Here is a 27,462-nt window from a genome sequence, read left to right on the forward strand (position 1 = left end):
AAGAAAAGAAAGTTGATTAATTTTATCCCTATTAAAACAGCAAGTTAAAGGGTAGCTTGTCTGGAAACAGAAGGAGTTTGTGAAGAAACTGGGTGATTGTGAAGAGGCTAGGCCAATTTCTAATTACAGCTCACTGAAGACAAAGCTACTCATTTGAGGTATATTTTCTGAGATTTCTTTAAACTTTTAACCTTTTTTATTATTATGTTTTTCCTAATAATAATAGCTGATGATTTTATCACATGATTGACACATGAAAATCCATAAAATCGAAAGTGTTGCATTTTGGGACAACAAAAATTAGGAAACTCTTTATTCCAAAGTTTGTTGTGCAATGAAAGACCCCTAAGGTATGAGGCAGGAATCTGAGTAGCAGGAAATAAAATCTGTCTAACATAAACAAAAAGAGAGATATTTTTGGAAGAATACTAGGCAGCTCACAGGATAAAAGGAAAAGCTGAATAAACAAATCTCAAAGCCAAAACCAGGGCAGCTCTGGGAGGTCTTTTCACTAGCACATTACTATTAAGGTGACGAAGCTACAGTGACTTTTCACCTTCTGTCTTTCGATTTGAATTTTAAATTTTCAGGAGTAGACTACCAAAGTGAACATAATGATGTGGAGCAACAATTTCCCCTCTACTTCTCCTGTTTTTACATAAAAGCAACAGAATGAACTGAAAGGAAATTTTTTTAAGTTACACTTTGGGCAGTATGGAGAAAATTGGGGAATGAAACTGAAATCAGTGAGAGTGTAATTCTAATAATAGCAAACATTTGTTGAGTGTTTACTATGGACCAGACACTATGTTGAGTATTTTGCATCCATTAACTTATTGAATTCTCATGATAACACTATGAGTTAAGGATAGTAATAATATATTTTACATTTGGGAAAATTAAGGCTTAGAGCAGCGGTCCCCAACCTTTTTGGCACCAGGGACCAGTTTCATGGAAGACAGTTTTTCCACAGGGGGGGTTGCAGGGGGGTTGGGGGGGATGGTTCAGGCGGTAATGTGAGCGATGGGGAGTGATGGGGAGCGGCATATGAAGCTTTGCTGGCTCACCCACCACTCACCTCCTGCTGTGCGGCCCGGATCCTAACAGGCCGCGGACCGCTACCGGTCTAAGGCCCGGGATTGGGGACCCCTGGCTTAGAGAAGTGAAGTAACTTGTTTAGGTAGTATATTAGCAATTAGGAGTAATCAGGAGGCTGTTGTAGTAATTTGAAGCAAGAAACGATAATGGCTGAGCTAAGTTAGTGAGATAGAACCAATAAAGCTTAGAGAACGGTTGTATAGGGAATGTAAAAATGGGAGGAGTTGGGGGCTTCCCTGGTGGCGCAGTGGGCGCGGGTTCGTGCCCCAGTTCGGGAGGATACCGCGTGCCGCGGAGCGGCTGGGCCAGTGAGCCATGGCCGCTGAGCCTGCGCGTCTGGAGCCTGTGCTCCGCAGCCGCGGAGGCCGCGTCAGTGAGAGGCCCGTGAACCGCAAAAAAAAAAAAAAGGGGGGGAGGAGTTGAGAATAAATCCTAGGCATCTGGGTCAGAAAGTGAATGGATTTTTATTCAAAAGGAGAAAGTTTTGATGATAGAAGTATTATGATGCATTTGATGAGCTAACTTGTCCATTTAAGACCTTTTACTTGCCTGTGGGATGTGTCAGCAGGTCTCCCACTATACTCTTGCCCCCTTATAATCTCTTTTCCACACAGTTCCCACCATGGCCTTCAAGGCCCTACCTATCTTACTTGGTTACATACAGCTCTTTCCCTCACTAAATATACTTTAGACATACAGGCCTTCTACTTTTTCTGAGTGGTGGTGAGTTCCTCCCCGCCTTGAGGTCATGCCCTGGCTAATTCCTTTGACTGGAATGTTCTTTGCCAATATCTTGTCATAGCTTTTCCCCTTCTTAACATTCACTCCTGGGTGAGATGTCCCCTCATCAGAGAGGCTCTTCTATACTAACCCTCCTCTGCCCCATTGCCTCCCACCCTCAATCACCTTTCATAGCACTGAGCACTGCTCAAAATTGTGTTCACTTGTAACTCAGTTGTTTATTGCTGTTTACCTCCTCCAGATTATAAATTCCATGAGAGCAGGGACCATGTATATTCACCATCTACACATGAGCACAGTCCTCTGTAGCATATATAAACTCAATAAGTATGAAAGATTAGAAAGTCCTATATGTGAGCTGAAGGAGACTTTTGAAACCACTTTAAGTCCGTGGTAACTTGCAGCAAGCCACAAAATGTGAATGTGAAGACACACATGCAGATTTATAATTAGTAAACCTTAAACTTTATAAAGAATTCTCATGCAGTGATCTCATTGCAAAATTTATAATTTTGTTTAATCCTGTCATCTCCTTAGTGGCAGATTTTAGAACTGGAAAATCTGGGTGCTTTTTTTTTTAACCTGAGGAAAAATTCATCTTTGGTCATTGCAATTTTCTAAACTTTGTCTTCTCTCTTAAAGGCTCAATCTCAAGATATAGTTCCAACAATAGGATTCAGCATAGAGAAATTCAAATCGTCCAGGTAATTCATTTTATTAAACTTGTGATTAAGAAGTTGTGGGTGAAAAGTGATATTAGATCTACATAGTTATTCCTCCTACTCTTAGAAAAAAGTAAGTTGCTATTTCAGAAGCCCATAGATATTAAAATACTTGTACCACTACCTCTGGATTATTCTAAAGAATTTAGAGTTTAGATAAACTCTGACAACGTCACTAGCAAAGGAAATATCTTTCTTATATGTTACTAATTGTAAAATCATATTTATATTCAAAAAATTCATTCTATGGCACTTGTACTTGAAAGCTGGCCCAAGTTGAATATTGTATATTAAGGGTGGTTTCTTTGATTGAAAACAATTTAAAATTTTAAGTAAAAGTTAGACTTTTACTACCTTATAATGTAATCATGTTTTTTCATTTTGTTTGTTTTGTTTTATAGTTTGTCTTTTACAGTGTTTGATATGTCAGGTCAAGGAAGATACAGAAATCTCTGGGAACACTATTATAAGTAAGTATGTTTGTGAATGTTGGTAAACTAGATGGTTATATTTTAATAACCAGTAATGATTAGAAATCCAAATGATTACATGGGCTAGGTTGCAATGTTTATTCTTTATATAATTTAAGTATACTTCCTAATTTAAAAAAAAAGTATAATCATACTTCACATTATTTCTCAAATGCTTCAGATTCTTCCTGACCTTGCATATGTTGTTCTGTCTGTTTTTAGTGTCCTATTCTACCCTACTTCTCTGCAACTTAAGGTTAATATATTTGTTCTTTAAGGACTAGCTCAAAAGTCACCTCCTCTATGAAGGATTCCACTGTTTTGCCCAGTTATTCTGTCCCCCATGTTGACACGGTACTTCGTCCATTCATATCTCTTGAATCGTACTTATTACATCTTAAACTCATGTACCATAGCTGCCTCCCTAGTGGGATTATGAACTCCTCAAGGGCAGGGATTTTTTTTTTATTCAGTATTTCTTCAAGACCAAGTATGATTCTGGCCAGATAGATCAGTAAATACTTACTGTATAAATTTAGTTAAAATAACAGCACTAATAGTTGATCCATGTGTTCTACAAGCAATTCTAAACAAGATATTTTTAGCATGTGCAAATCAAGTGCTCACCAATTTCTTCAGATTAATAGCTGTCAAGTTGCTAGGATCCAAGTGTGTTATACTTTCTCAAGATTTGCATGCGATGTTAAAATAAATTCATTAAACTTGTAATATTGCTAGGACTTCTTCATTTAAGATGAGTGTAACTCACTTTTGGAGTCTGAAATTTATAAACAGTATCTCTTCACTAAATGCACTTTTGTTCTTATGAACTCTTGTCTTGGAATGGTGTGTGATGACTGCCAGATCAGATTTTAATTTTCATTGGCTAATTCTTTCATGCTAATGTGGGGACAAATGTTGTATTCCTTGGGTAGGAACCAAAGGAGATTTATTCCAGATATTCTTTAAATATTGAGGGCCTATTTAAATCATATAGAGCCAGAGGACCTCTGAGGTAGAAAGAGAAGAATGCTTCAGATTTGAGGGCCAGTTTGGAAAAGGAGGGGTGGAATGTTTGTGGTATCCTACAATAAATTCTCTGGGGGAAATGTGAGGCGTTTTTGTTTTTAAGGAAACCTCAGTTTTCAGTATAGGATTTTTTTATTCTTCCAATTAGTAGGTAAACAATTCTTTTTTCTAAAAAAAAATGTATTTAGTTACTTTAAAAAAATGTAACATTTATTTTAATTACGGAAAACAATACTGCATAAAAAAATAGTACTTTAAAAAGGAAGCTTTTTTTCTGACTTTAACTTCTTTTTCTTCAAAATCTTTTTGGAAGAAGTTAATGAATTCAGGAGTATTATAGGTACATTGTAGGTGGAATGCCGAATATGGTTACTGTTGAGAAGTCTACAGTAATAGTAAATTTATTTCCTGTATCTCTATACTTTTCTAATTGTGAAAGAACAAGTGCATTTTAATCTATTAGACTGAAAGAGGTTAAAAAGATTAAGTCTACTGTTGGCAAAATAAGCCACTCTTGTAGTGAGAATGTAACATCTTTCTTGGATAATTTATCAATATCTGTTAAAATGAAAAATGTTCATGCCCTGCAGCCATAATTTTTGCTTTCAGAAAAGTACAGTATGACTAGGACTACTGGGCAAAGATACACAGAAAAGAATGTGTGTTGAGAATTATTTATAATGACATTTTTTCATATCAATTATATGAAGAAAAAAATTATTCTTAATAAAAGTATGTGCTTAATATATATGGAGAGAGAAGAAAATTCTTAGTAGAATATACCGTACCATTAATAGCATTTGTTTTGGGAATAAGATTATAAAGGAAGTTTAGTTTGTCATTTGTATGACTCTGTAATGTTAATTATTGTATAATTTTTGCATATTACTCTTAGAATATAAAAAAAGTAATAAAGCATAAAATATAAAGAGTGCATATTTGGAAAGGAGTTAATATTTGGAAAATATAGAAAAGCATATTTAAACATTGTTTCCTGTAAATCTCACTAATAAATTTACCATTGTTAATCTTTTGGGTATGTTTCTTCTATTTTGAAATATATAATATACACTTTACATAATTGAGAAAGTAGCCTTCTAAAGTATGTACCGTGTACTATATAGTTTTTCAGTTAACATTTTATGATAAGGGTGAATCAGGAAAAACATAGAAAGGATGTAACTCTCATGGCAGCCTAATATTTTTTCATATTCCTGTGCCCAAATTTGCTTAATCATTTCTCTATTTTTGGACATAAAGACTGTTTTCAGTTTTTGAAGATTATAAGCAGTTCTTCAGTTAACATATTACTGTATAAATCTCTGTCATACTTCATGTTTCCTTAGTATAAATTCCAGAAATGAAATTACTGGCTCAAAGTGAACATTTTTAAAGCTCTTGATAGGTATTTCCAATTATATCAGTTTCCATTTCCACTAATAATATGTGACTGTGATAATCTGCATTCATTTTTTAAATGATAGGAGAAAATGGTATTAAAAATTTGTTTTATTTTTATATGCATGTGGTTACTAATGGCATTGAACTTTAAAATCTTAATTTATGATTACACTGAGTCACAAAACACATATAAATGTCCAATAAATATATGAAAATATATTGAACTTAATGAGCAATTAACAAAATACAAAGTAAAATAATATGCTGTTAGGATGGTAAAAAATTGAAAAGAATGATAAGAGCCATGCTGGCAAGGGAGTGGGAAAAGTGCTGGTAGTAGTATAAATTGATATAACATTTCCAGAGGATAATTTATCAATGTTTATCTAAAACTTTAAATTTTGTATGTATTTCTGGAAATTTTATTCCTAAGAACAGATCTTAAAGTATCAAGAAATTTTTAAAATGTATTTAGGAGGATGTTTATCCCAAAGTTTTTCATAGTAATGAAAATTGGAAGTAACCTATGAAGTGCAAAAATAGAAGTTTGGTACAATATTCAATGACACGTCCATTATACTTTATAATCATTAAAAGAAAGATGCGAAGGAAATCAGTGATTTTTGAAGTGCCACTGTGATCTGTAAGTGAATCCTTATACAATTGCAGTGGCTGGTTATCAGCTTAAAAGTCAAATAGAATAAAATAAAAGCTCTTTGTAAGTATTGTCTCAGGAGACTATTTCAAATATATTTACATATACTTATGTGTCTAACGGCATCTTAATGTAAAATGTATTTCTCACTATGGTTATGGTAAAAAATATTTGAGAAACACTGGTGTAGAGCTTTAATGTTTCATATAAAAGTAGTTCAAACTATACTGCAAAAAAAGATCAGGGAAATGTACATATATTTCAGAAAGGCAGTATAAAACAGCAGGATTCCATTTAAATACAGATGTAGATATTCATATATGAATGTACACAAAGGAAATGTTGAAAATGATTTACATGAAAATATTAATGGTTGTATCTGTGTAATAGGATTATGGTTTTACTTGTTATTTTTTAAAATTATGAAATGTCACTAAATTTACCATATTATGATCCAAATGAAAAGAAATTATTTTACATGAAATATGACTAACATGGTTAATATATTAATTACTCATATAAACTAATAAGAAATAGCACCAAAGCCTGTAATGTATAAATGGACATAGGACATGAAGACATAATACACAGGTTAGGAATTGCAAATGGAGAGTAAACATAGAAAAATGTTCAAGTTTATCTTTAATATTTCTCATTCTTTATATTATACAGAGAAGGACAAGCCATTATTTTTGTCATTGATAGTAGTGATAGATTAAGAATGGTTGTGGCCAAAGAAGAACTTGATACTCTTCTGAATCATCCAGGTACATGTGTGTGTCTTTCAGTCTGTGATGTCTGTGCTTTGGGGTCTGTTTATGTATGATGTTTTGTTCTTTGGTGTAAGCAAAACGTGTTGTTTACGCTGTGTGATCTTTTATTTAAAATTTTTGAATTTTAAAACATATTAATTATGCAGAATTAACAATATCTTTACTTGCAGTACCATATATTTTTTAAATTTCAAAGCTTTTTGCAATGTTTTTATTTCCCTGAAAATGAAAATGCCCTTTTTTTCTGATTATATAAGTAATGTGTCAATAGCAAAATATGTGGATGGACAAAGAACAAGGAAGAAAGTAAAAATCGATGTTTCAACACATTAAAATTTTTTTGGTTACCATCTTTTTACGTGTGTGTGTGTGTGTGTGTGTGTGTGTGTGTGTGTGTATGTGTGTGATCACAGCATTTCTTAGATATTTATTGTGGGAATTCTTTTAAAACAGATCTTTTCTGTTTTTAAACTACTCCCAGCCCTCTTTGAAGATATCAGTATTAACAATTTGGTACTTTTACTTTCATACCTTTATCTATATTTCATATCATATATACATACACAAACATATACAGGTACCAAAGATACATATAGTCGCCCTTGGTACCTATGGGAGATTGGTTCTAGGATCCCCAAGGATACCAAAAACTGTGGTTGCTCATGTCCCTTATATAAAATGGTGTAGTATTTGCATAGAATCTATGCGCATCCTCCCACATACTTTAAATAATCTCTAGATTGCTCATAATACCTAAGAAAATATAAATACTATGTAAATAATGCCAGTGCATGGTAAATTCAAGTTTTGCTTTTGGAAACTTTCTGTAATTTTTTCCTGGCGTATTTTCCATTCACAGTTGGTCGAATCTGTGGGTGTGGAGTCCACGGATACAGAGGGCAAACTGTACAGGGTTGGGCGCTATGAGAATTGTCATCGTTATTTACTAGACGGGATCATTTTCTGTACACTCTTCTGCATCTTCCTCTTCTCAAATAACACTGCATGATGGAAATCCTTTCAAGTCAAATTGCATATATATAATTATTCTTTTTAATGATGCCTAATATGCCATACTGTGAATGTACCATAGTTTATTCAGTCATTCACCTGTTGCTAGATATTCTTTTTTTTCCCACAGTAAGTTTTCCAGTAGTATTGTGAAATTCTGCATTTTTAGCCTTACTCATGGAAAAACATTTTAAGTGGTCTTTGTACCTGTGGTTTTAGAAAAGGACTTCTAACAATTCTTGCTGCTTAACCATAATATCTTTGGTATTTTTATTGGACAACCTCAAGTTTATGCAAGTATTTGGGGGGGAAATTATCCAGCCTGTACTTTTTATGTGACTTTTTCACTTTTAAAAACTTAGTCTTTTATCTGGGTTGAGAAGGCACTTGATTCTACATTCCCTTTTTTGTTAATATTTCCACTTTCTCCCCCAAAAGTGTTTTGACGTTGACCAAAAAATGAAATAGTTCCTGCAAAATCTGCTTTAAATACCGTGGGATCCTTGGTTTCCTCAACTGAAGCCTTGCCCATGTATCTTTATGTACTTACTGATGCATTTATTTTACCGTTAGATTCCCAAAGGAGGAATTTCTCAGCTGAAACGTATATGAAGGTTTTTTTAAAATTGAAGTATAAGTTGTAATACAGTGAAATGCTCAGATCTTAAGTATATAGTTCTGTAATTTTGACAAATGCATACACTCATGTAACTACGTTCCCAATCAAGAAACAGAACATTTTCATCACCTCAAAAAGTTCCTTCATGCCCCTTTCCAATCAACACCCCACACCTGGAAACAGAGGAACTACTAATCTGATTTTGATCCCCAGAATTTTGCCTATTCTACAATTTCATATAAATGAGGAGAAAGGGACATACATTTTTGTGCCTAGGTTTTTTCATTCAGCATAATGTTTTGGGGAGGCACCCATGTTGTTGTATCACTTGTTTACTCCTTTTGCTTGCTTTGTAATATTCTATTATATGAATATACCACAGTTTGCTTATCCAGTCTCTTGTTGATTAATATCTGGGCTGTTTCTAGTTCAGGGCAATTATGAATAAAGCTGGTGTGAACATATTTTTGAGATATAATTCACATATAATATTATATCAGTTTCAGTTATTCAGCATAATGATTTGATATTTGTATATACAGTTAGCTCCTTGAACAACTGGGGTTTGAACTGCACAGGTTCACTTATATGCAGATTTTTTTGAAATAATGCTACAGTAGTACTACATGATTCGAAGTTGATTGAATCCACGAATGTGGAACCGCAGATACAGAGGGTCGGCAACGAAGTTATTCACAGATTTTTGACTGTGCAGGGTTCGGAGCCCCACCTCCACATTGTGCCAGGGTCAACTGTATTATGAAATGATCACTATAATAAGTCTAGTTAACATTTTTTTTTTTTTTACAACACATAGGGTTTTTTTCATGGAATGAGAACTTTTAAGATCTGTTCTTAGCAACTTTCAAATACACAATACAGTATTACTAACTGTAGTCACCATGCTATACATTACATCTCATGAATTATTTGATGACTGGAAGTTTGTGTTTTTTGGACCCTTTCACCCATCTCAAGCTCCCTCCACCCCAGCCGCCTCTGACAACAGCCAGTTTCTTCTCTGCATCTATCGGTTTGTTGTGTTTTGTTTTCTTCAGATTCCACATGTAAGTGAGATCATATGATATTTGTCTTTCTCTGACTTATTTCACTTAGCATAATGCATTCCATTTTGTCATTTCCTATCTTGCAATGCCCCCCCCCCCCGATTTTGTATTAGGGCTGTAGAGACCTCATAAAATGACTTGAAGAGTATTTACTCCTCCTCTATTTTTTTATCTTTTGGATTTGTGTAGAATTGATATTATTTCTTACTTAAACATTAAAATAGAATCTACCAATGAAGCCATCTGGGTCAGGATTTTGTGTGTATGTTGGGGGCATGAATTATAAATTCAGTTTCTTTAAATGATGTAAGGCTATTAAAGTTCTGTATTTCTTCTTGCGTCACTTTCGGTAATTTGTGACTGAATTTGTTAATTTGTTAATTTATCTAAGTTGTGAAATTTATTGGCATAAAATTGTTTGTAACATCCTCTCATTATCATTTTAATGTCTGTAAGACCTGTATGATATACATATCTTCTTTCATTTCTAATATTGGCAATTTATGTTTCCTCCCGTTTTTCTTGCTCCATCTTTTAAAGAGTTTATGGTTTTATTAATTTTCCAAGAACCAGCTTTAGGTTTTGGTATTTTCCTCTGTGGGTGTGTCTTTTTTAAACTTCATTAATTCCTGCTCTCTTTTTATTAAGAACTTCCGTTTTTATTATGAACTTTCTGTATTTAAATTGAATCTTTTTCAGATGTAAGTGGAAATTGTTGATTTTACACCTTTCTTTTCTAATAAAGCATTTTACACCTTTGTTTTATAGTAAAAGCATTTAAAGTAATACATATTTTCTGAGTATTTAGCTATATCTCACAAATTTTGATATATTTCTTTTCTTTATTATTTGGCTCAAAGTATTTTCCAGGCTTAACCTTGTAAATTCTTCTTTGATGCTTGGATTATTTAGTAGTGTATTATTATTTAATTTCCCAAATATTTGGGAATTTTCTAGGTATATTTTTGTGATTGATTTCTGATTTAATTCCATGTGATCAAAGAACCTATTCTGCATGATTTTTATTCTTAGAAATATATGGCCTAACATATACGATTGAGTGTGGTGAATGTTCCATCTGCAATTACGTAGAATGTATATCTTGCTGTTCTTGGCTGAAGAGTTCTATAAATGTCAGTTGATAGTGTTATTCACTTCTTCCACATCCTTTCTTTATTGAGGTATAGTTGATGTGTTAATACAATATCATATAAGTTTCAGGTGTACAGCATAGTGATTCACAATATATTAAAGTTATGTTCCATTTATAGTTAATATAAAATATTGGTTGTATTCCCTGTGTTGTACAATATATTCTTGTAGCTCATTTATTTTATACATAGTAGTTTGAACCTCTTAATCTCCTACCCCTACCTTGCTCCTCCACCCTTCCCTCTCCTGAGTGGTGACCACTAGTTTGTGCCCTACATCTGCGAGTCTGTTCCTTTTATGTTATATTCACTAGCTTGTCGTATTTTTTAGATTCCACATATAAGTGATATCATACAGTATTTGCCTTTCTCTGTCTGACTTATTTCACTCAGCGTAATACCCTTCGAGTCCATCCATGTTGCAAATGGTGATATTTAATTCTTTTTCATGGCTGAGTAGTATGCCATTGTATATACGTACCACATCTTCTTTATCCATTCATCTGCTGATGGACACATAGGTTGCTTTCATATCTTGACAACTATGAACACTAGGGTGCATATATCATTTCGAATTAGTGTTTGGGGTTTTTTTTTTTGATAAATACCCAAGAGTGGAATTGCTGACTCATATGACAGTTCTATTTTTGGTTTTCTGAAAAACCTCCATACTGTTTTCCATAGTGGCTGCACCAATTTACATTCCAACCGGCAGTGTACAAGGGTTTCCTTTCCTCTACATCCACACCAACATTTGTTATTTGTGTTCTTTTTGATGATAGCCATTCTGACAGGTGTGAGGTGATATCTCATTGCAGTTTTAATTTGCATTTCTCAGATTATTAATGATGTTGAGCATCTTTTCATGTACCTGTTGGTGAGCTGTATATCTTCTTTGGAAAAATGTCTGTTCAATCTTCTGACCATTTTTTAATTGGGTTGTTTGTTATTTTGATGTTGAGTTGTATGAGCTGTTCATATAGTTTGGGTATTAACCCCTATTGGTCATATCATTTGCAAATAAGTTCTGCCATTCAGTAGGTTGTCTTTTCATTTTTGTCACTGGTTTCCTTTGTTGTGCAAAAGCTCTTAACTTTAATTAGGTCCCACTTGTTTAGTTTTGCTTTTATTTCCTTTGATTTAGGAGACAGATCCAAAAAAAATATTGCTACAATTTATGTCAAAGAGTGTTCTGCCTGTTTTCTCTTCTAAGAGTTTTATGATTTCAGGTAGGCTTTAATCAATTTTGAGTTTATTTTTAGATATAGTGTTAGAGAATGTTCTAATTTCATTCTTTTACATGTAGCTGTCCAGTTTTCCCAGAACCACTTATTGAACAGACTGTCTTTTCTCCGTTGTATATTCTTGCCTCCTGTGTTTTAGATTAAATGACCATAAGTGCATGTGTTTATTTCTGGCCACTCTGTCCTAATGTGGTGTATCACAAGGATCAGTGGATCCTTCCACTGATCCATGTGTCTGTTTTTTTGCCAGTACTATACTGTTCTGATTATTGTAGCTTTGCAGTATAGTCTGAAATCAGGGATCATGACTCCTCCAGTTCTGTTCTTCTTTCCCAAGATTGTCTTGACTATTCAGGGTCTTCTGTGTTTCCATACAAATTTTTAAATTATTTGTTCTAGTTCTGTGAAAAATGCCATTGGTATTTTGACAGGGATTGCACTGAATCTGTATTTTGTCTTGGGTATTATGGTCATTTTAACAATATTAATTCTTGCAATCCATGAATACAGTGTATCTTTTCACCTGTTTATGTTATCTTCAGTTTCTTTCATCAGTGTGTTATAGTTTTCTGAGTATAGGTCTTTTACCTCCTTAGGTAGGTTTATTCATAGATATTTTATTCTTTTTGATGCAATTGTAAATGGAATTGTTTCCTTGTTTTCTCTTTCTGATAGTTTGTTGTTAGTGTATAGAAATGCAACAGATTTCTTTATATTAATTTTGTATCCTGAAAATTTACTGAATTCACTGATGAGCTCTAGTAGTTTTGGGGGTGCATCTTTGGGATTTTCTATGTATAGGATCATGCCATCTGCAAACAGATCCTTGTGATAGTTTTACTTCTTCCTTTCCAATTTGGATTCCTTTTATTTCTTTTTCTTGTCTGACTACTGTTGCTAGGACTTCCAAAACTGTTTTGTATGAAATTGGTGAGAGTGGGCATCCTTGTCTTGTTCTTGATCTTAGAGGAAATGCTGTCAGCTTTTCACCATTGAATATGATGTTAGATGTGGACTTGTCATATGTGGCCTTTATTATGTTGAGGTATGTTCCCTCTGTACCCACCCTCTAGAGAGTTTTATAATCATTAATGAATACTGAATTTATTTCAAAGCTTTTTTTGTATCTATTGAGATGATCATATGGTTTTTATTCTTGAACTTGTTAATGTGGTGTATCACAATGATTGATTTGTTGGTATTGAAAAATCCTTTCATCCCTGGGTTGAATCCCACTTGATCATGATTCTTTTGATGTATTGTTGCATTAGTTTGCTAATATTTTGTTGAGGACTTTTGCATGTATGTTCATCAGTGATATTGGCCTGTAATTTTGTGTGTGTGTGTGTGCACGCGTGTGTGTGATATCTTTGTCTGGTTTTGGTATTAGGGTGGTGCTAACCTCATAGAATGAGTTCGGAAGCATTCCTTCCTCTGCACATTTTGGAATAGTTTGAGAAAGATTGGTGTTAATTCATCTCTAAATATTTGATAAAGTTCACCTGTGAAGCCACCTGGTCCTAGATTTATATTTGTTGGGATTTTTTTTTTTTTTTTTACTACTGACTCAATTTTATTACTGGTAATTGGTCTGTTTATATTTTCTATTTCTTCTTGGCTCAGTCTTGGGAGACTGTACATTTCTAGAAATTTGTCCAGTTTTTCCAGGTTATCCATTTTATTGGCATATAGTTGCTCATGGTAGTCTCTTATGATCCTTTGTATTTCTATGGTGTTGGTTTTAACTTCTCCTTTTTCATTTCTTATTTTATTGATTTGGGCCCTCTTCATTTTTTTCTTAATGCGTCTGGCTAAAGGTGAATCAATTTTGTTTATCTTTCAAAGAACTAACTTTTAGTTTCATTGATCTTTTCTGTTGCCTTTTTAGTCTCTATTTCATTTATGTCTGCTCTGATCTTTACTATTTCCTTCCTTCTGCTAACTTTCAGCTTTGTTCTTCTTTTTCTAATTCTTTTAGGTGGTAGGTTAGGTTGTTTATTTGAGATTTTTCTTGTTTCCTGAGGTAAGCTTGTGTCAATATAAACTTACCTGTTAGAACTGCTTTTGTTGTGTCACGTAGATTTTGGATCCTGTGTTTTCATTTTCATTTGTCTCCAGGTATTTTTTGATTTCCTCTTTGATTCCTTCAGTGATCCATCAGTTGGGTGGTAGCATATTGTTTAGCCTCCATGTGTTTCTGTTTTTTGCAATTTTTTTTTCTTGTAGTGATTTCTAGTCTCATAACATTGTAGTTGGAAAATATGCTAGATATGATTTAAGTTTTCATAAATTTACTGAGGCCTAACATGTGATTTATCCTGGAGAATGTTTCTTGTGTACTTGAAAAGAATGTGTATTCTCCTGCTTTTGGGTGGAATGTCGTGTATATATGTATTAAGTCCATTGATCTAATGTGTCTTTTAAGGCTAGTGTTTCCGTATTGACTTTCTTTCTGAATGATCTGTCCATTGATGGAAGGGGCACTTAAAGACCCCTACTATTATTGTGTTACTGTCAATTTCTATATTTACATCTGTCAATATTTGCTTTATGTATTTAACTGCTTCTATGTCCAGTGCATACATATTTACAATTGTTATATCTCCTTGGATTGATTCCTTGATCATTATGTAATGTCCTTCTTTGTCTCTTATAACAGTCTTCATTTTGAAGTCTATTTTGTCTGATATAAATATTGCTTTCCTTGCTTTGTTTTGATTTCCATTTTTGTATGGAATACCTTTTTCCATTCCCTCACTTTCAGCCTGTGTGTGCCTTTAGATCTGAAGTAAGTCTCTTGTAGGCAGCATATGTACAGGTCTTCTTTTTGTATCCATTCAGCCATTCTATGTCTTTTGAGTGGAGCACTTAAGTCATTTGCATTTAAAGTAATTATTGATAATATATGTTCTTATTGACATTTTATTCATTGTTTTAGGTTATTTTCATATCTCTTTTTTGTTCCTTTCTTCTTTTGTTCTCTTGTGATTTGATGACTCTCTTAATGTTATATTTAGACTCCTTTTCTTTTTTTGGGTGTATATCCATTATAGATTTTGGGTTTGTGGTTATCATGAGGTATATATGTATGTATGTATATGCATATATGTATATTTGTTTTAAGTTGCTGATATCTTACTTTCAAATGCATTTTAACAAGCCTGCATTTGTACTCTCCTCCCCTCGTGATTACTGTTGTTGATATCATATTTTGCATCTAATTGTTTTGTGTATCCCTTAACTGCTTATTGAGGATATAGATGATTTTACTACTTTTGTCTTTTAACCTTCTACTACCTTTGTGCATAGATGGTTTCTTATCTTTGCTATACATTTGCCTTTACTGATGAGCTTTTTCCGTTCATGCTTTTCATCTTTCTCATTGTGTCTTTTTCTTGTTCACTTAGGGAAGTTCCTTTAATATTTCTTGTCAAGCTGTTTTGGTGGTGCTGAACTCTTTTAGCTTTTGCTTGTTTGTGAAACTTTTGATTTCTCCATCAGATCTGAATGAGAACTTTACAGGGTGGAATATTCTTGGTTGTAGGTCTTTCACCTTATCACTTTAAATATATCCTGCCACTCCTTTCTAGCCTTCAGAGTTTCTGCTGAAAAGTCAGCTGATAGCCCTATGGGACTTCTGCTGTATGTTACTCATTGCTTGTCTCTTGCTGCTTTTAATATTCTCTCTTTATCTTTAATTTTTGCCATTTTAATTACAATGTCTTGATGTGCTCCTCTTTGAGTTAGTCATGTATGGAACTTTGTATTTCCTAGACTTGGATGTCTGTTTCCTTTCCCAGGTTAGGGAAGTTTTTCAGCTATTAGGCCTTCAAATATGTTCTTAGGCCTTTTCTCTATCTCTTCTTTTTCTGGTACCCTCATAATGCAAATGTTAGTGTGCTTGATGTTGTCACAGAGGTCTCTTAAACTGTTCTCATGTTTTTTCATTCTGTTTTCTTTTTTCTGTTCCACATCAGTGGTTTCCACTACTCTGTCTTCCAGGTCGCTGATCTGTTCCTCTGTATCATTTAGTCTACCGTTGATTCCTTCTAGTGTATTTTTCATTTCAGTTATTGTATTCTTCATCTCTGGTTGTTCTTTATATTTTGTAACTCTTCGTTAAAAACTTCTAATTTCTCTCTCTGTGCATCCATTCTTCTTCTGAGTTCTTTGATCATCTTTATGATCACTACCCTAAGCTCCTTCTCAAGTAGACTTCCTTGCTCCACTTCAGTTAGTTCTTCTTTTGGAGTTTTATTTTGTTCTTTTGTTTGGAACATGTTGTTCTGTCACTTCATTTTCCCTAACTTTCTGTTCTTATTTTTGTGTATCTGATAGGTTGGTTATATTCACCAACCTTGAAGAAGTGGCCTTTTGTAAGAGATGTCTTATGTCTCAACAGTACGCTCCTCTCTTGTCACCAGAGCTATATGCTTCAGGGTTCCCCCTCTATGAGGCTGTATGGGTCCTTCTGTTGTGTCGGGCTAACTGTGTGGGTAGTTTCGTAGGCCTGGTTGGCTCCTGGTTCATTGGTTGCCAGGTCCTGCTTTGTGTGGAGGCTGATGGCCACTGGTTGGCAGGATCAGCTCTCGAGGTAGCTGACTGCATAAACTCAAGAGGCCCTAGGGCTACAGCTGGTTTACTGGTGGGCGGAGTCAGGGTCCAGGAGATCCTGGGGCTGTTGCCTGCCCACTGGTGGCTGAAGCCACATCCTGGAGCTAGTGCTGGCCTACTGGCAGGAAGAGCCAAGTCCTGGGTTCTGGTTGCAGGGCCCAGGGGTCCCATAGCAGGTGTTGAATCGCTGGTGGGTGGGGCCGGTTCCTGACACAGTTGGGTATGGGGCCCAGGGTGTCTTGAAGCTTGTGTTCACCCACTAGTGGGCAGGGCCAGGGCCCAGCCAGTCCCAGAGCAGGGTCTGGGCAGGGCAAGGCTGAGATAAGCTAGAGAAGGATTCCAAAATGAGCTTACTGGCACCAGTGTCCACGTGGTACAACAAGTTCCCCAAAGTGGCTGCCTCCGGTGTCTTTGTCCCCAGGGTGAGCTTTACCTCTCCAAGATCAGCAAGTAGGTCTGACCCAGGTTCCTATCAAATTACTGCTTCTGCCCAGAGTCCTGAAGCCCATGAGAGTTTGTGTGCACCCTTTAAGAGTGAAGTCTCTATTTCTCCCAGTTCTCTGGGTCTTCCAAAAGTGAGCCCTGCTGGTCTCCTAAGACAAATGCTCTGGGGATTCATCTTCCCAGTGCAGGACCCCTGGGCTCAGGTGCCTAGCATGGGGCTCAGATCTGTCCCTCCTTTGGGAGAACCTCTGCAGTTATAATTATTCACTCATTTGTGGCTCGCCTACCCAGGGGTATGGGATTCGATTATATCTCTACTCCACCCCTCCTACCCATCGTATTGTGATTCCTTCTTTATGTATTTAGTTGTAGAATATCCTTTCTGATATATTCTGGTCTTTTTCATTGATGGCTATTCTGCAAACAGTTGTGATTTTGGTGAGCCCATGAGAGGAAGTGAACTCCATTTTGCACCTGAGAGAGTAGAGAATAAACTGCCTGGGGACAGTCCGGGAAATGAAGGCTCTGTGCTGCGGTTTAAGATAATCATCTGGGACAAGCAGCAGCACAGCCAGGCATCAGATGTCAGGGGGTGTGGACAGGGAGCCTTTTCCTCCCACAGATGCCACCCAAAGTTGCTTCTTCATTCAGTCCTGTGGAAAACAATCACACATCTCCCACAATCTTACTGATTTTTTTTTTGTCTACTTGTCTATCAATTTCTAAAAGAGGGGTGTTGAAGTGTCCACTATGATTGTGAATTTATTTGATTTCCCTTTAATACTCTCAAATTTTGCTTTATGTATTTGGAAGCTTGTCTCTTAGATACACACTTAAAATTGTTTTGTTTTCTTGATTGCTTCACCTTTTTATAATTTTTAAATGCCTTTCTTTTTCTTTGCTAATACCTTTGTATATTGAATACTACTTTGTCTAATATTGGTGTAGCCATGCCAGCTCTCTTACACCTAAGCATACGCATAATATGTTTTGCAAGGCTTTTACTTTCAACTTGTTTGTGTCCTTATGTTCAAAGTGTGCTTCTTGTAAACTTCATATCTTACTTCATATCTTACTTTTTTATCTACTCTGAAATTCTCTGCTCCAGGATAAATTCCAGCTGGACTAAATATTTAAATATAAAAATTACACTATTACAGCAGTGGAAGAAACTATGGGAGAATTTTTAAATTAGAAATTTACATATCCTTTGACCCAGCAACTCCACTTCTCAGATTTATCCTATAGATGTTCTGGCCCCTGTACAAATTTTTGTATGTACAAGTTTATTCATTATAACATTGCTTATAGTTGTAAATATTGGCAACAATACAAATATATCTCAGTTGGGTACTAGATACATAAATTATGGTACGTAGTACTGAAAGACAGGACATTCACAACCGTTAAAATAATGATGAAACTGCTCTCTGTATGTACTGATATGGGATAATCTCCAAGCTATGAAATTAAGTGAAAAGCAAAAGGTGTAAAATAATGAGAATAGTCTGCTGTAAGAATAATATATAATAATTGTTTTCAAATATGTAAAATATTCATAAAAAGATGCCAGGATGCCAAGAAACAGATGATGATATGGGTTGCCTCTTGTAGAGAGGACAGGTGTATGGACTAGGACAAAGGTGGGAGGGAGGAGATTCTTTTGCTGCATACAATTTTGTCTCTTCTGAATTTTGAACTATTTAAATGTATTATGTATTCAAAAGTAAAAAAAAAATGCTCCCAAAATTGTAACAAGGTAAAAACATCTTGTTAAAGTATCTAGGTTACTTATAATGCTGCAACTAAAATATAAAACCAGGATCCATTTTATACTCCTACTTCTGTTTGAAGTTGACCTCTTTTTTTGTTGACAGTAAAAATGAAACCCAAAATGTGTGACCCTTTTCTAGGTGCTGTTCAGTAACTGTTTAATGAGCCCCCCACTCCCACCTCATCCATCTTTAGTTTACAGTTCCAACCAGAGGGCAGATAATCTTAAGAAGAGGTATTTTTAAAATTCTCCTGTCACTCAAATACATGCTTCACAGTATATGTCTTTAAATGTTTATGTATGTGTGATATGGGAAGAAGTGATTGGAAAACAATTTCATTGGATTACAGTTTTAAGGATTTGGGAGAAGATAACCCAAAAAGCTGGAAATGTGATGATAGCCTTATTTTCTCTTTTAGATATTAAGCACCGCCGAATACCAATTTTATTCTTTGCAAACAAAATGGATCTTAGAGATGCAGTGACATCTGTAAAAGTGTCTCAATTGCTGTGTTTAGAGAACATCAAAGATAAACCATGGCATATTTGGTAAAGTTTTATATTTACTTTTCATTTTATCATTCTGAAAAAAATCTCCAAACTTTAAGGGTTTTTTCCAAGCTCACTTTATAAGTGGTAGGATGTAAGGTAAAGATTTTGTTTTATAGAATCGTGGCTTGCAGGTATTCATTAATATATTACTGTTAAAACCTTTTCAAATCTTTTCAGGGATAGACAAATAAAAACAACTCTTTAAAAGAACAACTTAAACAACCTACTTACTCACCCAAGTTCAGCCACACTGATATCCTTCTGCACATTGAATCAGCCAACCACAGTCCCACCTGAAGGTGCTTGTACTTGTTACTCCCATTGTCGGAATCATTCTTTAAAATAATTTTCCTGCTTGTTATTGCACTTCCTTCAGGAAAGAGACCTCTCTTAATAACTCTGAAACATCACTATACCTTACCCCCATCTCTTGTTTTTTCCTTACTTTGCTTTACTTTTGTATTTCCTTATGACCCCTTCTTCTTTTATTTTTTGTTTTATAGTCTGTCTTCCTACACTAGTGCATTAGTACCATGAGAGCTGGGATTTCATTGATTTTGTTTACTCTGTAACCCCCAGAATAGTAATGGTACCTGCCACTTAGTAGATACACAATAAGTATTTGTTGATATGAATAAATAGAAATGCAAAAATTAATATTATTTGGACATACTAATAAGGTTGAACTCTTAAATAATTAGTGTCTGAAATTATTATACGTTGTTTATTTGGAAAGCAGTTTCTTACTAATATATTTAACTCCAGTGTGCCTTTCTACCAAAATATTCCAACAAGGATAACCAGAAGTTATATATTAGTATTTTAAAGCCTACCAATACCTTATGTTAAATTAACCTTCCTTCTAACCACCTGCTTACCTCTCCATGCTGGAAGATATCCTTCTCTTGCCATTTTTCCCCTTTTTATAAGAAGATATCTATAGAGCAAGGCTGAACACAAAACAAGGAAGTGGTAGAGCTCAGAGAAGAACTTTAAGAGCTAACCTTGGTGCTGAAAAGAGAAGCGCTTGAGAAAGCCCTTGAAACTTTTCTGTACCCAAGGCTTCATATCTCAAGTAAAACCCTCCTTACTTTGGAAATCAGAGGAAAAGTCAGTGTTTACTAAATGATTCTTGAGTTGGAATTTGAGGTTTTGTGGTATTTGGTTGGTGAAGAAAGGAGGGACTTGGGGTAGAGAAATATCTTGAGATAGAACCTTTGTATTTTTGTATATCATACTTAAATTGATAACATCTGAAGTAGAATAATTTTTAATTTTTGCATTAAGTGTTGTGATTGCTTTGATAGAAAGTACAACATTCAAAACATAGGTCTAATTAGTAAAAGATGCAGTCCTCTTAATTTCGAAGTAGAAATTAATTTTACAAATGGAAAAATCTTTCTACTTAAAATAATTAGTAATTGAATTTTAACAGATTTATTGTGACACCTGAATATTTTTTAGTGAGAGAAAAAAGTAATACCTGATGCTAAAAGGATATGGACTTATAACATATTGCCAGTTTCTATATTACACAACTTATAGAAGAATACCAAGTTTTTCTTTTGAATTTATCTAAAATTTTGACTTCTCCTTAATTCAAACTGGACATCTCACTAAGTTCCAATTAGTGTTTCACTTGTTAAGTTTGTTTTTATCTTTTGCAATGTTTTTAAAGCATGTATGAAATTAAAAATACATTTATCCATTAATTTTAGAGAAAGAAAGTAGCACTCAGTGATGCAGACATAAAATATTGCATCTCTCTTGTCTTAGGTACAAGTAAATTTGGTCAGTAAAAAAGAGCTCATAGAGAAATATAGTCTGGAAAATTAAAGGAAAAATTTTTTGGTTTATTTTTGACCAGTGTACTAAACATATAGTCAACTCTGATTTTCAGGTCTGATTGTGTTATTGTTCTTACAGTGTGTTCTTTGACTAAGTCCCTGGTGTGATATATGTACGTATTTGCTTTTTTACTATCTTGTGAGGGAGACAGATAATAAAACAGGTAAATAGATGTATAAAATGTCAGTTGGGAGGATGAAAAAAAATGAAGTAGAATAGTAAGAGAAAGAATAATGAATGTGGTCCCTCTCTGAGATCTAACTGAAGTCAGGGAGCAGTTCACACAAAGGTTTAGAGGAATAACTTTCCAGATAGAGAGGCCAGCAAGTGAAAAGGCTCTTGGATGAGAATGTGCCCAGTGTTTTCTAGGAACAGCAAGAAGTCCATGCTGGCTGGAACAGAGATCTAGGGGGAAATTGTAGATGAGGCCACTGAGAAATAACCAGGGGCCATGTCACATAGGGCCTTGTAGGAAATGATAAAGACTTTGGCTTTTATTCCAAGTACAAGTCTTACGATTTATTTGAAAGGAAAGGTAGAATTTAAACATTTGGGAATTATTAGGAAAAGATGCAGGGTTTTTAGTAGGGTAGTGACACCTCCACCAACGGGGAAGGATTTCTTCATGGTACTGTACTCTTGTTTGGGACTAGAAGTTTTTGATAAAATCAATACATTGATCTTACTTGATATAAGTATTTCAGCTACTGATGTTTTGCCATTAATATAGGTAATCCATAGTTTGCTTTGAATAATTGTGTATCTTATGCTGTTTGTTTCTGTCTTCCTATTTTAAAATAATTTTATGATAAGTCATATTCTTAGTCTAACAAGTAATTCCTTGGAAGTAATTTCTGTTTTGATTAGAATCCAATTAACAGCTTTAAGGTAATTGAGTACATTTTAAAATCATGCTTCAGCACACTAAAAGGAACCCTAATCATTCAGAAAATCTAATTACGTATACTAATTGTTATTATACGATTATATTTTGAAAGGAAATAACTATATCAGTAACATGTTATGAGAAGCTATTAGTCTGTGTCTTTGAAAAGGATTGTTTGATACCCTAAAAATCTTCTGCATTTTATTATTTTAGTTTATATAAGTTTTTATTATTTATAAAATAATGTCACAGTAAGAATTTAGGTTTACTCTCAAGAATGGAAAGACAATGAAAAGACCCTGTGTTCAGTGTTTTATATCCATATCTCAAATATTTAATTCTTACAATAATCACCTGAGGCCAATGGTGATATTCCCCCAGTTTACAGAGGCAGAAACTGAAGGCAGAAGAGTTAAACAACCTATCCAGGTTTTTGAAGCCAATAAATAAAAAACTATGGTTGAAATCTCCTGGAATTTTTTTATTCTACTAGTTTACCAAAGTTACAATTACAGGTTTATGCCTTTTAGATATCAAACTTCATATCAAATAAAGTCACTCCATCCTATGGCTAAATTACAACCGAAGTATAGCATTTCTAATAAATAAATGCTGTTGAATCATTGGGGCTGGTAGGGTGGTGTATTCTATAACGCTTTTCTGCTACTGGGACAATAACTCAAAGTGTATGTTTCATTAATGCCAGTCTGAGTAATATTCCTAGAATAGTAACTTTTTAGTGATACACTTTTCCAAATGTCCATATAAATTATGAATAATTTTCTCATGTCTTGCTCCTGAACACTTAGACTTTTATATCCTATATATATTCAGTTTCAGTGCTTAGCCAGTTTTGCTCAGATATGTTAGTAGAATATATTAATTTGCTATATGGCAAAATTGTAAGTATTTATTCTTGTAGTTTTATGATGTAATGAAATGGATTTTTTTTACGGATTTTATTGCAGTGCTAGTGATGCCATAAAAGGAGAAGGATTGCAAGAAGGTGTAGACTGGCTTCAAGGTACATCACAAAATACTGTGCATCTTCAGCCTTTATTTCCCTTCCATTCACGTTTTCTTTCCTTCTTTACATTTTATTTTTGTTATATCACTGCCTTTCTTCCTCTTGTTTCCATTTATTTCTGCGATCAGAAAAAACAATACAGTAAGTATCCAATACTTTGCTCCATTTACTTCAATTACATTTTTGTAAAGGATTTATTTAAATACAGTGCTTACATCAACATGCATGACATCTCTAGAAAATAATTTTAATTTATGGCAACAAATTTCTGTCAGATCTAGTAATAGAAGCACATTTGAAGTTTGGGACAAATTTTAGACCTTACTGTCAATAACTAAAAATAAATCTTCATGGCATGTATCGTTCAAGAATCATGCTATACACCATATGTAGCTCCATTTATTCATGGCGTGTTTTTACAACTTTTAATACTCATATTTAGTATTATATATGCTGGTATTCTATTAATGTTTTGTAATCACAGTTCTATTTGTTATTCATCACAATAGCTATCATAAATTAAGATATATCATTTTTCCTAAGGTTACATTGTCTGCTAGACACAGGAATGGATTGAAGCACAGTGACCCACAGAGAGCAACAAAATGTGAATGTGAATGAAACCAAGTTCTATAGGTCCTTCTTATTACAGGACCCTTGAAGATCAGGCCAAAAAATTTCCATTTTTGAGCAAAACAGTTGAGGATGATTTCTATTAGAATCTCCCTGCCCTGAACAAGGGTGAAATAACAAGAGATTATAAATTCTAGCCGTAGTCTTGTGGCTATAAATTTAATTTCTTCTACACAACCCTCTCAATTCCAGTTATTTGTGGGTTTTTTTCTCTTCTGTATGTCATAGTGGATCTAAGAGTAGCCTGCTTGTCCATACATAAAGAGACATAGTATTTCTTTGGTTCAAAGTACTAAATGTACTTCTGATAAATATTTCTATGTGTTATTAGTAAAATGTGGTGTTTTAGGTAACTGCACAGACCATTGTATTTTTTTCTCTTTCGTGTTGTCATCATGACATTTACCATTAAACTGCAAAGAACCTTCTAGTTATATTTTACAATTAAGTGAAACTTAACTGAGAACCTCTAGTAGTTCTCAGAAGAGCTAGTGGGATTTTTCTGTGAACATACCAACTTCATTTCCTAGACTGTGCAAAGAAGTGGTCAAAGTGACCACTCTGGGACTGATTCCCACATAAAACAGATAGGTTACAGAGGAACATTATAGAGAAGACACTAGAAGCATATTTTCAGCCTTTACTTCTTATTTTACAAGTGCTTATTATTGTTCACAGTGGAGATATAGCATGGATGGAAACACCACAATTGCTCATAATATAGTAATTCAAAGCATAGTAACTTACTGAAAATAGGTTGATGGTCATCTGAATTTTAAATTGTAGATCTCTTTTTTTGGGGGGGGGGGTGGTATTTTGTCTGTAACAATGAGGCCACTAGGTGTCAGTAACGATCCAACATCACAGTGCCACTTGCCAACTCTGGTCTTACCTAATTTTTGTGTCTTTGACTTTTCTGATCCATTATCTTTGCATCTTACCTCCCAAGTCTTTGTAAGAAGGATACTTTATAGGAAAAATTTTTGTGCCCTTCTGTTACCATATTATTTTATGTAACCTTTACAACAATTTTCTGCAAAGTAAGTAGTAGTATCCCATTTTATGTGGGCAGCGTGGAATAATAGTAAAAAGCACTTGGGCTTTCAAGTCTAGCAGATTTATTCCACTACTTATTAATTATTAACTAATGTCTCTAATTATCTTATAAAAATAATTTTCTTCATCTGTAAAATTAAAAAATAAAATTTCAAAAATTGCCATACAGATTAAATGAAATACTGCATGTGTTAAAGTGCCTACCATAAGAAAGCACTCAAAAAATGTTAAATTTACCCTTTTACCTAACTTCTCCATTTAATAGAGGAGGAAACTTAGTATGTAGATTTAAAAGTATATCAGTTTGGTTTTGAGTAGAAGATCCTTTATTCATAATGTCTATGTAACAGTAAATAGTTTACATTTTTGATGCTCCTAACTGTCTCTCTGGATTTGAAAAGAGGGGAAAACCTATACTGCAAAATAGGTAGCAATAAATATAGGAGACTAGTCTGTGCCTATATCTGTTAACTTATTAGCCAAAAGTTTTTCTGTAAATCTGTGAAGGATGTTCTGAACTTATATCTCTTCATTTTCCTTGCAAAATTCTGAAATTTCCTAGCATGATAAACCAGAAGGCCTGTGGTTCATTTTGGACGAATTTAATCTTATTATTTTAAGTTTACGGTTGAAAAATTGTGGGTAAAACATTAAATGACACATTTTGTGCCATGATTCCATTCTCTTTTGGAAGGATTCTTAATAATTACCTATGCACTACAGCCAAAGACAAGAACCCATGAGTAGACTATGAAATATTTTTTAAAACCACCAGAGAATATACAGAAACCATTACAGAGGTAAAGAGAGATATTTATAAAATGAAATCCTCTCATGTGACTAATGAAACTTATTCATTGTATCACTTTATCTGTATGTGAAAAGTTAATAATGCTTCCAGGTTTTAATATAAGAATTTTATAAACTATGCATATGAGTATTCCAATGAAAGACCGAGGATTGAACACACACTTAGTTTCATCCCCTCTTCAGATCTCACTGACAGTAAAGGGACTTTTGTTTAAAGCCATTTAACCCAAAAAAATGGGAGCGACAAAAATGGCAACCAGATTTTGGAAGCCAAATATCTGATGAATGTTGAATAACTTAACAGACCTGAGAAAGCGGAATTCTAAGCTAGCACTGGAGAAAGCTGGAAAGCATCCTAATTTACATTGCAGATCCCCTCAAAGGCTCAGAAATTGATGGAAATTGGAAATAAGGATGAAGTGAGACAGAAAGGAGAAGACAGTTATACATCCTTGCCCCAAAAGAAGATTGAAGTTTCATTCTTTGCAGAGAGTCAAATAGTATCCCTGGACTGGAGAACACCAAGCACAACTGTATGTTGGCATGCTGACCTGAAAATGAGGAGTAACTGAAAGTTTCATACTGAAGGTTATAACCGTCTTCTGCCTTCTCCTATTTCTCCTAGAAGACACTGGCAATGGGTAGGAGACAGCAAGTCAACTTTGAGGAGTCAGACCAGACTAAGAGAAAAGACCTGAAGGTATTAACATCAGAAATTCTCAAGGAAATGGCTTAGCTAGATACACTAGACTGAAGATCACTTTTGACAAGCCTCACACATGTAACAAAATTCCAATCAGCTTTATAGTGTTCACTCATACATATGAGAAGATAGCAAAAGATCACCAAGTATTTGAAGATCAAAACATTAGAATTATGGAACATAAACAAAAAAAAGCAGATTAGAAGAAGACTATTTAGGGAGAACATTTCAAAAAACTATTAGAGTAGCTTCAAAGAGATAAGAGAGAATGTATTACTTTCATGAATATGACAAGAATACTACTTGAAAAATAACAAAAAAAATGAGTTCTTGGAAAATAATAATAGAATAGTAGAAATGGAAAACTCAATAAAAAGAAGATAAAAAAGAGACAATCTCTCAGAAGGTGCAAAAAAGACAAAGAATGGAAAGAAAAGATAAAGTAAGGAGTCATTTTAGGAGGCTCAATAACCTAATAAGAAGTTCTAAAAGAGAGAACAGAGAAAAAAGAGGGGAGAAAGTCATCAAATAAATCATCAAACAGTATTTTCCAGAACTAAATGATGAGTTTTTAGTTGCAAGGCCCCTTGAGAGCCCAATGCAGTGGATGAAAATATTCCCACACCAAGGTGCATCATTATTAAAATCGACACTGTAAGACAGAGGAAGATTCTACAAGTTTCCTGAGAAGAAAATAAGAGGTTTCATCTAGAGGATAAGGAAACAAAGTAGCAACAGACTTCTCACCAGCAACACTTGGAAGCAATGCCTGGAAGAATCTAAGGAGAAAATAATATTCCCTGGCAGTATCAGTGTATTATAACTGTATAATTAAGACATCTTCAGCCATGTAAAGTCTGAAGAGTTCACTTTCTATACCATTTACTAAGGTAGCCACTGAGGTGTACTGATCAAAAACAAAAGAATAAACCAACAAGAAAAAAAAAAATAAGGGAAATAGGAAAATCTGCACAAGAGAGTTGGGAAGGAATCCCTAGGATGATAGTGGAGATCCTAGAGTGATAATGAAAGATCTCATATGAAAATAACTGGGCAAACATGGAGAACAACTGGTTCAGATTAAATAGTTTTACACAAGACTAAGGGAGAGTTCTTTAAGAAAGTGAAATTGAT

General features: G+C 34.3%; 1 protein-coding gene across 4 annotated transcripts in view; it reads left to right on the top strand.

The window, feature by feature from the left end:
- ARL6 (ARF like GTPase 6) overlaps positions 1–27,462 on the top strand; it is a 53,491-nt gene that overhangs the window by 22,561 nt on the left and 3,468 nt on the right. For all 4 annotated transcript variants that reach the window (XM_060010506.1, XM_060010508.1, XM_060010505.1 and 1 more), the window contains 5 exons: positions 2,482–2,543; positions 2,963–3,031; positions 6,789–6,883; positions 19,233–19,362; positions 23,068–23,123. In XM_060010506.1, the coding sequence (XP_059866489.1) occupies positions 2,482–2,543; positions 2,963–3,031; positions 6,789–6,883; positions 19,233–19,362; positions 23,068–23,123 (412 nt within the window). The remainder of the gene's footprint in view (positions 1–2,481; positions 2,544–2,962; positions 3,032–6,788; positions 6,884–19,232; positions 19,363–23,067; positions 23,124–27,462) is intronic.

Source organism: Delphinus delphis, chromosome 4 (assembly GCF_949987515.2).
Source record: "Delphinus delphis chromosome 4, mDelDel1.2, whole genome shotgun sequence".
In the NCBI taxonomy this organism is placed as follows: Eukaryota; Metazoa; Chordata; class Mammalia; order Artiodactyla; family Delphinidae; genus Delphinus; species Delphinus delphis.